This window comes from Liolophura sinensis, chromosome 6, assembly GCF_032854445.1.
Source record: "Liolophura sinensis isolate JHLJ2023 chromosome 6, CUHK_Ljap_v2, whole genome shotgun sequence".
NCBI classification, from domain to species: Eukaryota; Metazoa; Mollusca; class Polyplacophora; order Chitonida; family Chitonidae; genus Liolophura; species Liolophura sinensis.
This window is the reverse complement of record NC_088300.1, coordinates 25,653,467-25,671,138: the sequence shown is the minus strand read 5'-3', so window position 1 is coordinate 25,671,138 and position 17,672 is coordinate 25,653,467. Positions and strand designations below refer to the sequence as shown.

Sequence of the window (17,672 nt, the reverse complement as noted above, 5' to 3'; positions counted from 1 at the left end):
AACACCGTGCAAACATGCGAAAAGGTTTGAAGAATTATAGTAGGCACATGTATTGATGATTTAATGTTAACAACTGTTGTTTATCTTTTCAGGTGGGGCTGTACTCTAGTCATGTTTGCTTTCCCATAGCTGTGTACTGATTGCCCAGTGACACATCAATCTTGGTAAGTTGCCTAAAACACATGAACATGTGCTTGTCTTTGTCAATTTCAAAATAAACTATGTTTTGTGCAAGAAATTGCATTTTGAAAACAATATTTTTTTAAGTGACTGTACCAACCTACTAAAGTCTGTTCTCCAACGTTTTTATTGGGATCTTGATAGAAGTTTTTGTTTGCTCCTCTCCATGATAATGTCTTAAAAATCCGTATCTTTTTTAATAGCCAGCATGAAAAAAAAAATTCTGCATTGACCAACCCTGCTTTTTGTGATAGGGTTGGGTTTGACAAGCCATAATTTTTTGGTCCGAATGACATGAGCTAACATTTCCTGTTTTGTGACATTAACTTATCAATGATTCAGCCAAGTCAGCCTGCAAACAACCTGCTAGGTTTCCTCCTACCATAATGCTTGCCACCATTGTATAAGGGAAATAGTCTTGAGCGCAGTGTAAAGCACCAGTCAGATAAATAAATAGAGCTAAGTAGTTAAGATGATCAACTAGAAAGCAAAAAGAAAAAAGTAAAAAAGAAAAAATATTACTTTTGATGCTGAAACTTATGCGGTTTTAATGGGATTTCATTCTACCCTCCCAAACAAAGCAAATGTTCTTGTTCCTTTCATTAGTACATAATGTGCTGGTGTCAGGTGTCTGGATATCACTTTGTTTATGTACAAGAGAATAATGCTTGTGCCTGTAATATGGAAAGAAATATTTGCTTGTCCTCCTGCTTTGCATTATACAATAATCAGATTACGTGTCAGAATGTGATAATTTTAAAATACTGGGGTTAGTTGTGTACATGTTATGTACATGTACATAACATTTATTTGGTGAAGTATTTGGCGGTGTCACTACTGTCAGAACTGGCAGATTTATCACTGATTATCAGATGTTAATGTGTCAGATTGATGATGGGAAAATGTCCATGTGCTGAGCTAATGCTCTGGCTGATTGAACAGTCTGGAGCTGAAGTGGTTTGATGTATTGCATCCCAGCACATTTGCTTAGGATATAGCTTACATGTAACTCCCAGGCATGTAGGTATATGTATGTTTACATCAACTCTGTGCAACAAAGTGATATTGCATATTATGTAGGCATATTGCATGCTCATCTGCCTAATATAGGCCACAGTGTACACATGTATCGTGTTGTAATATTAAGTTGCTGTTTACAGAAGTGAAATACTGATTTTTTTTTCACAGTTCATTTGCAATGTGTGAAAGAGCTAGTGTAAATGTTTAACCGTTATGTTTCTTCTAGTTTGGTCCATTGACTTTCACCATCATCCTACAAGCAGGAGAATAGCTGTTGATTTAAGTGTTATACATATGCTATTTAATACAGATAGTGTTAGTTAACAAACCTGAAAAACATTAATTAATTTAACTATATCTATAAGCAAGTATTCTTCTCAAATTCTTCAAACTTCACTTACCGGTATTATGTTTTTGTTTGTTTTGAATACTTCAATCCAGACGGTAGACAGAGGCTTTGGTGCCTTTTCTTATGTACCCATGTCAACCTAGGCAATCTATTTCATTTTCTATAAATACGTTCTTTATATGAAATCTCTGAAAATTGCATTGCCACTTTTCCTCTTACAAGTACTTTGCATATGATATTTGAAAATCTGATGAATATGGGTGATGAATATTAAGCTTAACCTTTAAGTGTAGTAGCAGTGAACAAGATGTATTGATCCGGAACACGTATTCACAAACACTGGATTATATACTTTTTAAGGATCATTTCTCTGTTGGGACTATTTTTTTTTTCCAATATGTAGGGTAGCCTGTGGATCAATATTAACAGTTAACTGAGTGCACAAGTGGTGGACCTGTGGATGTGTTGTATTCATGTGCACTGTAATGTAGTAATCGGATCAGGTGTCATGGGGAGTATTTTTCTGATGGCAGTGCTAACATTGGGAAAAACATGGTTTTTATAACCCAGTTTTCTGCAATCATAGAATTTTATCATTTGAGATATTTTTGGAGCCTGTTCATGGGATTGGCAAGTAATAGTAACCACAAACACTTGTGCATTATTCTTTGACTTACAGAAGGCCACATTCATTTAAGAAATAATGACTTCATTCACTGCGTGTACTCTGTGATAACTGCAGTGAGAAAAGAAGTGTCCATTGTTTTGCAGTGAGGCATGTTGACCTACATATAGATTGCACGGCTTCATATTGATGACATCATATAGTTTTTTTTCATACACTTAAACTGTATTGTGGTACCAACCTATTCTCCCTGCAGATGAAACAACCCTGCTGAAAACAATAATGTTACTCTTCGACGACAGTGTTGGGGCGCATGAAAAAATTCACTACATATACAGTCTGATATATGCAGTCAACGTCTCTTTTCTCTGTGTAGTACGCATTAGGCAGATGTGTTAGAATTGTGGTTCTAGGATGGTGAGGAATTAAATTCCAAGACATAATTTCGGTGAAATGAAAGACAATATATAGTTTCAGTATTTTTATTTTTTCTTATTAATTTGAGGAGTTTTGAGTGAACTTCATCTTTTTATGGCATGCATTAAAACTGGTGCATTTCCTCCAGGTTTTGTGGTTAAAGATGAATCTCTACTAGTCAGTGGATTACATTGATGTGGTGTACAGTATGTATAGAAGCATTTATACATGTATTGATATGTATGTAGATTGAAATTTTGTTACAAAAGTGTCTTGCCAGAATTTTTTTTTTGTTGTTGTTGACATATTACATTTTATTCTCCAGCGGCTTTATCTCATCACTCCTAAATGTCGGTAGCATCGCTTGTTATTTGGTGTACAGTAGGTCCAGGATCTGCACTCACTTGACACCATTTGCCCCTCCCAACTTGTAAATGGCCTGTTGGGGTACATAATAGTGAGGTGCATACACAACTATCTAGGTGAAACAAATAATTAGTGAGACAGAGTTTGAGTTCATTTTGTAACACTTTATTGATCTGTGTCATTGTACAGAACAGAAATTATTTCAAGAATAGTTTGTTCAGATAAGATGGTTTCTTTAACACCTCAAATTACATGTCAGCCTGGTGGTGTACTGTACATATTGGAATGTGGCACTTCTGGTCAATCCCTCAGCACTGAAGGCAGTGGGCTAGATGGTAGTAAGCCTTATTGTCCTGACATGTTTCTCTTTACTCTGGGCATTGATGTAATGTTTATCTGGGTCACTTGTTCAGATTTATTCATTCGTAAATGTAAATGTTTTACTTGACCTACATGTACACTGTATGTGTACGTCATAGTAGGCATGATACAATCAAACACCCCCAGTGCAGGTGAACTTGGTTAGGATTGATGTCTCATAATACTTAATGTACATTTTGTTGTACGTTATCGTGTAAAACTTTCATGTATGGAGAGGTTTGTACAAGGTGAATAAATGATTTTTCCTTGCTGTTATTGAAAACAACTTCAGCAGAATGATCTTCATGATAGCTATGCGAGTATTTCCTCAAATTGGCTAATTCCTATTCGTTAGAATTTTCCCAGAGGAAAAATTGAGCACTTTTGCCCTGCAGTTTTGAAAGAAAGTCACCGTTACATTTTATGTAACTCTGAGGGAAGTTGTTACATATCAGACTTTCTGAAGTCAATTATGCCTTTTTTTAAAAGGATGGTTAATTCTCATGCCAGACTTTGTGAAAATGTATATACAATGTATGTATACCAACAAAATGTGCGCAGATTGAGTATTAAATCTTAAAATGTCACATTGGGTCTTGGGTGGGTTTTGCCTCTGTAATCAGCACCTGTAAATACAGCGAATTAAAAAACACCTTGTTTGACCATTCCACAAGAGAATTACCAGTATGTTTGATTCATCAAGACAAGCACATCCGATGAATGGCAACATTGTCATGAAGGAAGATTTTTTGTTTCTCAGGCTTTTTCTCCGTGATACATGTAGTATGGGATATATATTATCTTCTTTATGAAATCCCTAGCTGGTATACTCTTTACATCAACTACACATATCTGTCACTCTCTCTGGTTGCAAGATGTGAGGTACTGTGTGTTTGTAGATTTACACATGTGCATCCTAAACACATGTCTTTATTGTACTAGACAAGATGTTCCTTATGGAGATACAACTTCTTTATTATCTTCTCTGTTACAAGCGATCTTGATAACGCTATTGGCATTGAAATGTTTTATGTCCATAAGGTGACCTACTTTCTCACCAAAGTAGGTCAGAATAAGGTGGTGGGTTTCCCCCGGGATGTGCCTGGTTTCCTCCCTCCATAATGCTGACTGCCTCATAAAAGTGAAATATTCTTGAGTACGGCGTAAAACACCAATCAAAATAATGCTTAAGGAAGTTATGTCTGTATGTGAATTTCTAGTATATTTATTAGATGTGTAGATTGTTTAGAAGCTCCTAGCCATGGTAGTTTTCGCGAGCTGGTATACACCTTATCTGTGGGAGTGGTTATATGTTTACTTGCCAGTACTTGTATCTATTCATATCTCTCTACAGGATCTCAGGCATGTTTAGACGCTTCTAGTCATATATGAATGGTAGTATTTCTGAAGCTGGTACACATATTTACATGTATCTGTCTGCAAAATCTCTAGTGGCTGTATTTTTACTGGTAAACTCAGTGCTGTATCTGTTTTCTGTTTACAGAGCACGAGTATCTGTCTGGTACCACTTTGCCAGGAAGTGGAGTCCAGTAGGTTCTCGCCAGAAGAACCCCTCATGCTGTAACCAGCACATGGACTATAAGAATCCTGTACATCCAAACAAAAGACCCAGGACTGAACCACCTACAAGTGAGTCCCACAATAACTTTGTTGGGTTTAAGAAGATGCGTACAGATACGTGAATTTTGCAGACACATACATGAACAGAGGAGACATATACATGGACAGTGTAGACATGTACATGGACAGTGTAGACATATACATGGACAGTGTAGACATATACATGGACAGTGTAGACATATACATTGACAGTGTAGATATATACATGGACAGAGGAGACCTATACATTGACAGTGTAGACATATACATGAACAGTGTAGACATATACATGGATGGTGTAGACATATACATGGACGGTGTAGACATACACATGAACAGAGGAGGCATATACATTGACAGTGTAAACATACCTGAACAGAGGAAGCATATACATAAACATATACAAGGACAATGTATGTGTTCTTATTTTTTTCGAAATACAGTTGAAAAATTACGGTAAGACTTACAGTATTCCTCCAATGAAATAACTAAAGATATATATAGATATACATTGTTCCTCACAGCATTTCATTGTGTCCGCCAAACAGATCTAAAAAATTAAAAACAAACATAAGATGGAAACAAATGAAGTTTCAGCTTTTGGCATCCTGAAACAATTTTCTCTCTAAGAGTCTATTCATGCGTTAGTTTACAGTTGATCTTCTTTGGCAACATTGTAAATGCTGTCTGCATGAACTACTCTCTGTGTACATTTCCTTTTCTTTTCTTTTTTCTTTTTATGCCTTAAAAATTCATAAAGGACTCTCCCAGGCCTGGAAAATCTGGACATACCCCTTGTTTCTTTCTCATAGTTTGTCCTAAGGTCCTAAGCACTTTATCCTGATGTTTATTGATGTTGCTTGGAAGATAAGATTTCATGTGTATGTATGGATGTATTTGTTGACAGTGTCTATTCGTGGTCCCATCCCTAATGGCCCTATGCATCCGCGCCCCCTCATTGCCCTGCTGGACGGTAGGGACTGCTCGGTGGAGATGCCCATACTCAAAGATGTCGCCACAGTCGCGTTCTGCGATGCCCAGTCAACTTCAGAAATACATGAAAAGGTGAGAATACTACTGTTGTAGGTGTTCCTGTTTTGCCATTTTGGAAATTCAAATCTACTTTGTTAAAATACATTGACTTGAGATAGTAGGAAGTCTTAAGAAGTTCCTTTAGTTCAGTTGATTGTGACTTCTCCATATATTTAAGCGACATTCCTCTACTACTTAAAAACTTGGCTGCCTCTCAAATGCATAACACATACTCCAGTTAAATAAGTGAATGAATAGTAAAGGCCTTGTCAATTTTTGGGGTGTCTTCAGGTTTTAAATGAAGCAGTTGGTGCACTGATGTGGCACACAATCACACTGACCAAAGAAGACTTGGACAAGTTCAAAAGTTTACGGGTGATCGTCAGAATTGGCAGTGGCTATGATAATGTAGATGTGAAGGCCGCCGGAGAGCTTGGTGAGTGGATTTTGCATGTACCTGTAGTATATAAGGTATAAATGAACTCTGTAAAGGTGACGATTGCAATTGTACATACACTGAAGTAAAGAGGGATTTAAGCATAGAAAGTATGTGTTCTAAATATTAAAGCACTGATGGAGCCTGGTATATTTCAGTTTATATAGGAAAAAATAAAGGCTTTTTGGGTAGCTTCTTGAAGTGCTAAAGATGGTTGTCTGTTAACTGCCAGGACATACAGGATGTTTGTTCAGTGTTGACCACAAACTTGTCAAGATTTCCCTGTCTCCTGTGTTCAAAGAACTTTGCTGGCAAGTAGGCAGTCTTGCAGCAAGTTTTTGGTATACCAGTTGCCATCCACCAATTTGACATTGTACATGTCAGTAAGTTGTCAAAGGATGGTGGTTTACTTCACTTACCCTGTATCAATCCACTCAGAGTAACTCCATCAAGCGTCACACCCAGATCAAGCAAATATCTGTAACTTTTGTATTTAATGACTGTTCTGTTTTGTCTCTAGGTATTGCAGTCTGCAATGTTCCCGGCTACGGCGTTGAGGAAGTGGCTGACTCGACCATGTGTCTAATTCTGAACCTGTACCGCAGAACCTACTGGCTGGCTAACATGGTCAGGGAAGGGAAGAAAATCAGTGGGCCAGAAAACTTACGAGACGCTGCTCAAGGCTCCGCACGCATCCGAGGCGACACGTTAGGAATTGTGGGCTTAGGTTAGGGTTCATTGTCTAATCAATTCAATTCAACAATGTGATAAGGTAATAATGCCTTCATTTTGTTACTTTACGCATGGACTCTCGGAATACAAGGCTACAAGATAAATACTTAACTACCTTGAATCCTCAACAAATTTGTCCACCTACCAACCATGTCGTACAAGTTTTGACGCTGCACTGTTATTTGAGTAGGTTATTTTCTGATTTCTTTGAATACCCCAAGTGACCCTGCTTGAGCAGTGGACTTATTTTGCAAATATGCTCTTAATTTTTATCTCAATAAATACTTTACTACTTGTGGAATTTGAAGAGGATTTAGGTAAGCTTAAGTTTTCAGCAGTTCAGTGTGATTGTGGTGATTATGTATTTCGTAATACATAAGGTATTTCTCCTTCAGGGATTTACATCCCCTTGACTGTAGGTATTGGTTCAACACTCCAGTGATTTTAGCATTTGGAAGTATCAGTGTGATGCACTTTAAGCAATAACAGCGATTAACTGTGACTAATCCACCAGTGAAATTTCTTGTAAGGTTAATGATACTTTTGAGTCATTCCAATTTGCTTCTGTGAATTGAGAAACTGCATTTTAGTAAACTGCAATATAATACTGAATACTGCTCTAATACTGAAATAAAGGGCAAATACCAGCTGTCAAGGGAGGTAAATCCTTGAAAAGGAAAGTAACTTATGCATTACGAAGGTTTGGCCATAAATAACTTTCCACGGTGCAGTGCAGCGTTCTTTAGCAGGATTTCCGTATCACTTGAGTGAATAGGTTGTGTAGGTGCTTCTCACGTCTCACCACATATTGTACACTGCCAATTGTTAATGCTCTGAACATAAAGCTGTAATGCACAGTGTATTTGGATGTGTCTTTCAGGTCGTGTGGGTACAGCTGTGGCACTCCGAGCTAAAGTATTTGGTTTCAACGTTATATTCTATGATCCATATCTCCCTGATGGAATTGAAAAGTCATTAGGTAAGTTGTGGTAATCTGTTTCTTGGCAAGATGTAATCACTGTCTGATCTAGTTGGTGTAATATGACTCCCTCTCAGATAGGGCAAAAAATAAAAACAGAACTGAGAAGGCTGGGCTAAACAAATTGCCTTTTTTCTCATGGCATATAAAGCAGAAAAAGTATATTTTAAAAGCAAAGAAGTTTTCAAAATATGTTGCTTTATTAATTGTATTTACATGTACATGTACTATATTTCAAGCTGTAAAATGAACGTTAACAGAAATTTATAGATAATGGCACAGTACAACATGAAATATATTTTACAAACCCAGCTAAATTTTATCTCAATGTGGACTCCAAATGTGTAGGTAAATTTTTTTAACTCAATTTGGACAAAAAAAAACCCTCAATATTTTAGTTTCATTCCGTAAAATTTGAACTTCTGTGAATCCCTGGTTGTTGTTTTTTTGAGAGGGTGGGGGGGGGGCTAAGTTCTTAAAATACTTACTTTACAGTTGCATACATCTATTAACTTGGAAAAATTCAAACACAGGCTACACCTAAATGCTACTACAGGTATATCTGCTGTAATTGCACAGTTAACAAACATGGAATTCATTGCTCCAGCATCCTGATGTCTGCATGCTTTTAGATCACAGATTGATTATACTGTTTGTTGTAGGCATAACGCGGGTGTACACACTGCAGGACCTGTTATTTCAGAGTGACTGCGTAACTCTGCACTGTAACCTGAATGAACATAACCACCATCTCATCAACGACTACACAATCAAACAAATGAGGCCAGGTACTTGTCAGATTTCTAACTTGTGTTGTCAGTGGGATCTTGTGGTTAGGGTGCTTGCTGGGAGTTCAAGTCCAGTTAGTGCTGGCTGCCTCTTCCGAAGAATTTGTCACTAGTAGAATAGAGGAAAGTTCATTGACACCAACCAATATGAAGATGGTCTGTACAGACACCTTATAAATCAGATGCATTTTATAAATACACTAATGGATAAATTCTATTCAAGAAAGTTTTAATAAAAATTAAGCGATCATATTTTTTGATATAGTATTCATTTTGTGTCTGGTGGTGGTAACTTCTTGTTCTTATTGTCTTTTGGTTGTGATAAAAAATAGTTTTGAATGATTTAATACTGTTCTTTTTGGGATGAAGACAGATGGAAATAAATAATTGATCAAGTTGTTCATCTGTAGGTGCCTTCCTCATCAACACAGCGCGTGGAGGTCTGGTGGATGAACTGGCTCTGGCCTCAGCGCTTAAGGACGGACGTATCCGGGCTGCAGCACTTGATGTGCATGAAAGTGAGCCATTCTCCCTCACAAATAGTGAGTATCGTTGTACAGGGGCTTGTAGAAAGCCGCAGGACACACCTGACCCCGCCCACCAGCCCGTCCACCCACCGGTAATGGTTTGGTCACTTCCTAGCCTGGGAACGGGGAATCTGTGGATAGAAAAAGCTGCACACTGAGGCGGGGTGGGGGCGGCAGGCATTTTTAGGCGTCACGCTAGCTGGTCATGCATGCACTCTGGTTAATGGGTTTTCTACTTAATATTGTTGGTAAGAAAGAGGAACAGGTGGTCGCTGCTTTTGTAGATCTTGTTTCTTTTGTCTGGTTGTCAAGGCTCAAAATGAGAGTGAAAGTTATATCCAATAATAACAGGATACATTTCAGAATTGTACTTTATGCATGTTATCCTTATCTATTCAAGGTGGACATTTTTAATGCAAGATTCTGTTGCAAATGTACACTAAATTCAAAGAATGGCAGGAAGAGCTTGTGTGACATGAAGACTGTTTGCACAAAGGGGAGGTAATAAGATCAACCTCCTGGTCAAAGCCCTTCTTTAATCCTCTGAGATGCCCTGGACAATTGTTTATGTCCAGCAGGCACTCAATTTGTACATCTCCTAATGCCAAAATCGTAGGCGGCAAAGTTACTATTCCGATATGTACATGTACCTAATTATATTTGTATAGTACACATCTTATTTCCTGTGTTTCTTTCGTTTGTCTAGGTCCCTTAAAAGACTGTCCAAACCTGATTTGCACACCTCACTCGTCCTTCTACAGCGAGCAGAGTGTGACGGAGCTGCGCGAGATGGCTGCTGGAGAGGTGAGGCGGGCTATCATGGCCAGGATCCCCGACAGTCTCAGGAACTGTGTCAACAAGGAGTACTTCTCCCCAGGAGTGATTCCAGGTGAGAGAAGAGACGTCTGCAGTCAGTCACCTGTAAATTACTTCTACACATAGCCATGTTGGATCTCTAACAAAGGAATTTCATGGTCCTTTCAAAGACTTACTCCTGGAGACCATGGAATTTTTTTTTGTTAAAGGATACATAAAAATGATAGTTAGGCTAAAGAAATTGAAATTTTTTTTTGATTTTTTTTGATTTTTGAGGCATATTTTATGAATATTTTCCGTTGATGTGAAAAATTTTGAGAAATCATATCATGGATAAATTGTCTGGAAATGCAGGACAAGCTTAATGCCCCTCATTCAGTCGCTTCTCCCCACAGAGTTTTGACAGTTCTGTATCCCTTTAATCAGGGCATTCGCTTTATACAAGGGGACCAGGGTCCAGTTGTTCGAAAATGTATTAGCCAGTATTGGTATTAAGTCCTATTTTATATTTAAGTTTTGAACCAAATTCAGCAGCCAATGCAGTTGTCCGAAATTAAAATATAACTGCAGGGTATTTAGTCTAAATTTAATATACTATAATGCAATTATTTTTGGAATAAGTTCAAAGTTGAAGACTTGGTTTAAGGTCAGATCTGGTATTAAGCCTTGAAATAGTTTTGAACAACCAAACCCAGACTGCAAGACAACAGCAAGTACTTGCAGGATGTTAACAACTAAAATGTTTTGCAGATTCGCCCTTTATTTATGACAGATGCATAGGAATTTCCTGTAGACGCTATAGAAGTGTTGAGATTTTTTTTCATCCACTAACAGATAAAATATTCTGTTTTATTGCTTACAGGAGCTAATGTAAGATACCCAGCGTTTCCACCGACCGGGTTTCCCGGGGACTCCATGAACGGAGCAGGGACTTATGCAGGCTACAACCAGGCAGCAGCTGCAGCAGTGGCCATGGGAGTGCATTCAACCACCATAGAGGCACACCAGCCGGTGTCACACAGCACCGCCCACAGTACACCGCACAGCACCCTCTCCGACTCTGGCAACCACTTGATCAAATCTGAGACCTCGGAGGTGCATTAATACTGGCCAGAACTGTGACACTGATCATAAACTTACAACCGCGCGATCACATTTCACCAGTGTGAGAACTTTGTATTACACAAACTGGGCAAAGTGTGGGAAAAGTTTGGGATTTTTTTTTTTTTTTACGAAAGGAAGAAAAACGAAAAGTTCAAAGGAAAATTTTTTTCCTCCTAATCTTGTGAATTTTTTTTCATACTTTTGTTTTCAGAACCTTCCAGATTTGAAAAACTTTAAATGTGGTCAATGCGAAGGGTTCAAATGGGAGAATATATATTTTTCTTTCAATTTTTCATGAATTTGTTCCAAAAAATGTAACAAAAAAGAATAGTGATCTTGCATGTTTTTTTTGTTTTTTTTCCTGTTGACCAACTTCATCTTGTAGAGGTTATTATGTTATCTGTATTCGCATCATCCGTCTCTTATTTCTATTTTTTGAGCCAGTACAATATATCAGCTGTTGACTCAGATCTGTACTCTTCTGTTGATTCAGATACTGGGTTACACTTGCTTCATAAACAGATATGGTTCTCATCTATATTATAGTACAATTAATGGAGGCATTTTCGTTTTGGTAGAACTGTTTGCACCAGACTTGTGCAACACCTCCAAAAGGAAAATGACTGCAGTCAGAAACAAAGGATCACAAGAGTTCTTTTTGGTAGGAAACACGTCACTCTTCTTTTCTGATGAAGCAGTTTTGATAATTGAAGCCCATCTGATAATTCCAAGACTTTTCATTATTATGTGGCTTAAATACAGTTTCAATTTTGAAAGGGTTTGGGAGTGAAAATCTTTGCAGGAAGTTTTCATTACCAAGGACAGTGTTTTGTGAGAAACATTAGTTGACATTCTGGGTACAGTAAGATAGTGAAGGCAGCGCCTCAGTTTTCATTGTTGGCTGAGGTGTATCTGTGTGTACTACTGTAGAAGACGTGTGGAAATGTGGTGGGAATGGACAAGGTCATATCGTACTGTCCAGGGATTATTCTGACGTTTCTGTATCATTGTACACGATGAGGGCTGTTAGTAGATGAAATGTTTGTGCAGAATAGGTTTCTTTTTTTTTTAAAGCCAGGTTTCATTAATTATTTGTCCATAAAAATCTCTGAAGTAGGAGAATGTCATATCTTCATTACACATCTTCATCATTTTCATTTTTCACATTGAACACATCTGATAATAATCTTGAAATTTCTGCCAATCATGCAGTAATTATTAGAGGTGGCCAAAAAAAAAAAAAAAAAAATTCAAGACGCCAAAAATCATGCAGTTACATATAAAGGTGATAAAGGATTGCTGTGAGGTTTGTCCATGGTTGTTAAAAAAAAAAAAGAAAAAAAAAGCCCACTTGCTCAGCAATTGTGGTTTGCACGTTGAAACAAGACAGTGATACTGAAGATTTTGGAGGTAACTCAACAAATTCGCCATTCCGATTCATGAATGTGTTTTCAAATTTATGAATGAAGAATAGCTCAGTCTTCACTTTACATTATAAAAACATCACTTTAGTAATTTTTTGCATTTAAAAGTACAGCTAAGATCAGGGAGTTGTTAAACCAACTAAAATCTGAGGTTATATTCTGCCCTGATGTGCTGGATCTGTTCATATTTTACGCTTTATACAGATACTATGTGTTTGTCACATTTAAATACTGATTTCATGTTGAGAGTGATTAGGATTATCTACAAAACCAGTGTTGCAAGTTTGGCCCAGTAAACAAGGAACAATGAAGAATGGCTAGACAATGCCTCTGAAGCCTTCGAACAGACAATGCCAATGTTTTCACATACCCCATGAATTTTTTGGCCAGTCAGTGCCAGTGCTTGCAGATATCTCTTAGTTATTTGGCCAGACAGTGCCAGTGCTTGCACACATCCCTGAATTCTTTGGTCAGATAACTCAAGTGTTTTCAAATACCACTGAGTCCTTTGGTCAGACGATGCATGCTTTAACACGTATCCCTGAATCCTTTGGTTATACAATGCCAGTGTTTTCAGATACCACTGAATCCTTTGGCTAGATGATGTCAGTGTTTTCACCTACCCATAAATCCTTTGGCAAGACGATGTCAGTGCTTTCACATATCCCTGAATCATTTAGCCAGACAATGCAAGTGTTTTCAGATACCCCTGAATCCTTTGGCTAGACAGTGCCAGTATTTTCACCTACCCATAAATCCTTTGGCAAGACGATGTCAGTGCTTTCACATATCCCTGAATCATTTAGCCATACAATGCAAGTGTTTTCAGATACCACTGAATCCTTTGGCTAGACAGTTCCAGTATTTTCACATACCCTTAAGTCCATTGGCTAGACAAAGTCTGTTTTCACATACCCCTGAATCCTTTGGCCAGACATAGTCAGTGTTTTCACATACCCCTGAATCCTTTGGCTGGACCATTGGAATGTTTTGACATACCCTTTGGCTAGTCAGTGTTTTCACATGCCCCTGAATCCTTTGACTAGACAATGCCAGTGCTTTCACGCTCTCCAGAATCCAAAAAATGATCTTGCAATAGTTCAGTCATAGGATAGGGATATGAGGTAGGCAATGTCCTATATGAAATGGTTTAGGTCTCCTCTTCCATTGTCAGGATACACAAACTAGGTTTGTTTGAGGGATTCTGGCTGAAGTACATCCATTTAACATTACACATTTTGAGGCTTTTGCACAGATATCATACATGAATATCATTGTTGATCTTGGAACAAAACCAACATCTGAAGGCAAACTGGGCCCAGTTGCAGACATTGTGCAGACACTCTTGTTGAGAACAGACATTTAAGTTGTTTGATACATACATCCTTGTGTTTGATGAAGACCTCCTGTTTCATAGACATCCTGTTGTTTCATACTGACTTTGCGGCATCCTTTATTTGTCAGTTCTATATATTTGAGACATTGATCATCTTAAGGCACAGTGTGATAATGTTTTAGACTGAAAACGTGTACCACATTCTTACAGCCACGCAAGCATCGTGGATTAATCCTGAAATTATGCATTTAATATATGAAGATCCAGTGGAATTGTTTTGTCATCAAAACGTGGATTCATATATGTATTGGCAAGTTGAATTTTGGAGGTGAATATTTGTTCACTTGTGGGAGGGTTTTGACTCCAGACTAGAAGGCCTGTAATGTGCACACACATGTATCAGTACATGTATACCTCCATGAAGTTGACATCCATATCGGGCTGTTAAGTCACTTAGGCAACCATTCATGTTTATTACATATAGTTTAGTGTGTAATTGGCCTCTAGGGTGCAAAAAGGGCATTTCTTCTGGGTGCACTTCTGTTTGCAACTGATAAACATTTCTTCTATCGAATGCATTTGAATGATGTCTGATTTTCTGATGTCTGTCTGCTTTAAAAGGGAAACAACTCCTTCATCGATTTATCACTAGCTTAGGTCTTTTGTGTCCGCTGAAACTTGATGACCGACATCTCAGTTATACCTTGTACATGTTTGTTTTCGATTAGATCTACAGTATCCTAACAATGTTGTTGGGGCGGGTTGACCAGTGGTGTTAAGGGTCACCACCGAGAATGAGAACTAACAGTGTCCCATTGTACAGTATCATCTCCATCTACAGGTTGTGAGTCCACCATCATTGATGTCTTCACACACAACCTTTTGTGCTGTCATTTTGAAAGGCCATGGAGAACATGTTATGTGTCTTTAACTTAACACAATGACATGATTATATCTATGGCTTTCAGAATTAATCATTAGGCCTACATGTATGTCCATTAGCATGCTTAGTTGTTGTATTGGCAGTTGTTGCAGTAAAAAGAAAGGAGATAAACGATGATCTCTTCTCTTTTTGTTTCTCAGCTAAAAAAAGGGCAGGTAACTCTTATGATAAATCCTGTTTGAGGGAGAGTGTTGTGCATGAAAAACAGATTGGCAAAATGGCTGCACTCTCTTCTGTATTCTCAACTTGTGAACTTGCATATCTCATATTGATAGATATATACATATATAATCAACATGTGTACATTTTCCATACACTTAATACCATGTTTTGATAATTTCATCCCAGTTCTCCCCCTCAAGAAAAAACAAAAAAACAAAACAAACCGGCCAGAGCATTTGCAAGGGACTCTCAACCAATAGTTTCTTGATAATAATTACGTGCACATAATTGTCTGAAGAATTTTGGGGTACTGCAGTGTTCCTTATTCACAAAACAAAGTTTGCATGTGACATTTGTTATTGAGGAGAAAATGAGTTTCTTATATTTTTTGGGCCCGCTGTCGTCCTACAACACCTGTCTTTGAGCATTTTTGGATATATCATGTAGACAGTTATACTGTGCGGCCATTTTGTATTCTTTTTTCCTTTTTTCTCGGTTGTAAAGTGAAATACAATACCACCAATTTTTCTGTATTGTGAATTTGGGCTCTATTTTGTCTTTCTGTGCCCATGTGTAAGCGTACTTCAAATGTTGCTGTTGTTGGTGGTCTGCTTATTCTTCTATGCAGACACTATTTGAAGGAACTATCATACAGTATTTTGAGATGGTTTACAACAACTTTATAATTTACACGACTTTATCAGTGAATATTGAGTGACCGAAGCCGGACACAAAACCAAGGTGTTACAATTTCTGTGAAAGTAGTGCTTTTGTAATGTCACTTTGGCTTATAAATCTATCATCAGGTGTCGAAAGCTTGATTAAAAACCAACTCTTTTAACACCCCACAATCCTGTCATTGGGAAGTAGGTCCTCTGAAGATTTGCGCCACATGAGACACAAGGTGACTCAAGTTACATTTTGTAAAATGTTTTTCATTACAAGATGTACACAGTTTGGACAGCTTGTCATGCTCATAGCGTAGACATGAAAACACAAATTTTGTACAGTTAATTTTAAGCATTAGAAAATTTGCAGTCTTAATTGATGAAGTTGGTGCTTGGGACAACAGGACGGGATGTTAAAAGATTTGGTTTTAGTCAAATCGACTCTAACCCATGTTTTTTTTTTCATTTGTACATGTAGCTCATGGTTTCGATAGGTAAATTTGATACTGTGTGTACGTATACATCAGCTCTGCTTTGCATATGTCCGATTCTCTGTGAGCCCAGCATTTAGTTATTTGTGTTTGTAAATAGTCTTCAGCTACAGCATAGCTCTCCTCCCGACTGAAAAACTAGCTTCATGCTCATGTGTTGTATTGTTCATGGACACAATTCACCCTCACCCACCCCCCACCCCCTGCTCCCCAAAACCAAAACCCATTTTCATTTTAACCACTTTTGAGCTTTTTTTGCCCTAACTATTTGCAGCCATCCCAGATCATGTGTATCATGTCTTTGTGCCCCGTTTAGCCTTATTTTGTTTCCCTTGTGCTTATATATCTTGTTTGTGTAGTGCTCTAGCAACCAGCCTGGATATCCCCCTAGTGATCTAGGGGGAGGTCACTCCTACATGACCTCCCCCCAGACTGCCTGTGGTATCTTGACCTCTATTGAATTGTAGCATCAGTGTATAGCCACATTTGTAGATAATCTTATTACATTGTAAAACGATCTTCCATATGATTTTAAATAAAGACTTTGATCAGACATACAACTTTACTCCTTTTCTCTTCTAGTTTTATGAGGCCTTCTGTTATCAGGGATCTTGTGTTATGATGGGCCTGCTTTGTAAAACTTCGTAAGTACAAGGAGAGGTTTCTCATAAAAAAAATTCTTGAAAATCAAACACTACTTTGCATTTGCAACTTGTTAAAACAGGATGTCTCAAAGACAATGAGACACACCATGCCTATTAAGAAGTGTGATGGTTTACTCCAATAAATCTGATCACTGTCATGTACAAAGTGAATAATACTGGAAGTGCACATAAACCTCAATCAAGTTAAAATGATGCAGAAGTGATTCTGATTGGCAAGACCAACCTATCTCCTGGCCAGCCAATCAGCTTTGATTCTGCATTCCCTTAGTAATGAAATCTGATGATATGGAAGACTTTCAAGCTTGTGTGTTAGCCTGAAACAAGGCACTGAATAGTGTTACCCTTGAATAAGTAGTAGTTTAAGCCTCGAACAGAAGTCACTATAGTGAATAGTGTACAGTCCTGTTTGGCTCAGCTGTGCAAGTCCCTCAAAGACCATGAGCCTTTAACAACAGAGGTTCTGTGTTTATGGCCAAAATGTCCAGCTATGGTGAGGTTTTAAAAAAAAAAATAAAAAAGTGAGGCACCTGAAAGATCTGGCTTTGCTCCTATCAAATTTGCATTGAAGGTACACCTCCCTTGATTGCTAAAGAGGCATTAAGCCATAATCATTCACTCAATCACATTGTTTA

At 37.9% G+C, this 17,672-nt stretch overlaps 1 protein-coding gene across 2 annotated transcripts in view; it reads left to right on the top strand.

The window, feature by feature from the left end:
- LOC135466537 (C-terminal-binding protein-like) overlaps positions 1-16,935 on the top strand; it is a 31,498-nt gene extending 14,563 nt beyond the window's left edge. Inside the window, exons 2-11 of one of the 2 annotated variants that reach the window (XM_064744078.1) lie at positions 93-164; positions 4,822-4,967; positions 5,845-6,002; positions 6,261-6,405; positions 6,926-7,132; positions 8,018-8,116; positions 8,779-8,904; positions 9,315-9,422; positions 10,138-10,320; positions 11,110-16,935. In XM_064744078.1, the coding sequence (XP_064600148.1) occupies positions 4,910-4,967; positions 5,845-6,002; positions 6,261-6,405; positions 6,926-7,132; positions 8,018-8,116; positions 8,779-8,904; positions 9,315-9,422; positions 10,138-10,320; positions 11,110-11,351 (1,326 nt within the window). In that variant the 5' untranslated portion in view covers positions 93-164; positions 4,822-4,909 and the 3' untranslated portion in view covers positions 11,352-16,935. Of the gene's footprint in view, positions 1-92; positions 165-4,821; positions 4,968-5,844; positions 6,003-6,260; positions 6,406-6,925; positions 7,133-8,017; positions 8,117-8,778; positions 8,905-9,314; positions 9,447-10,137; positions 10,321-11,109 lie in introns of both variants that reach the window. The other variant, XM_064744077.1, reaches the window with a different exon arrangement.
- The last annotated feature ends 737 nt before the right edge of the window (positions 16,936-17,672 follow it).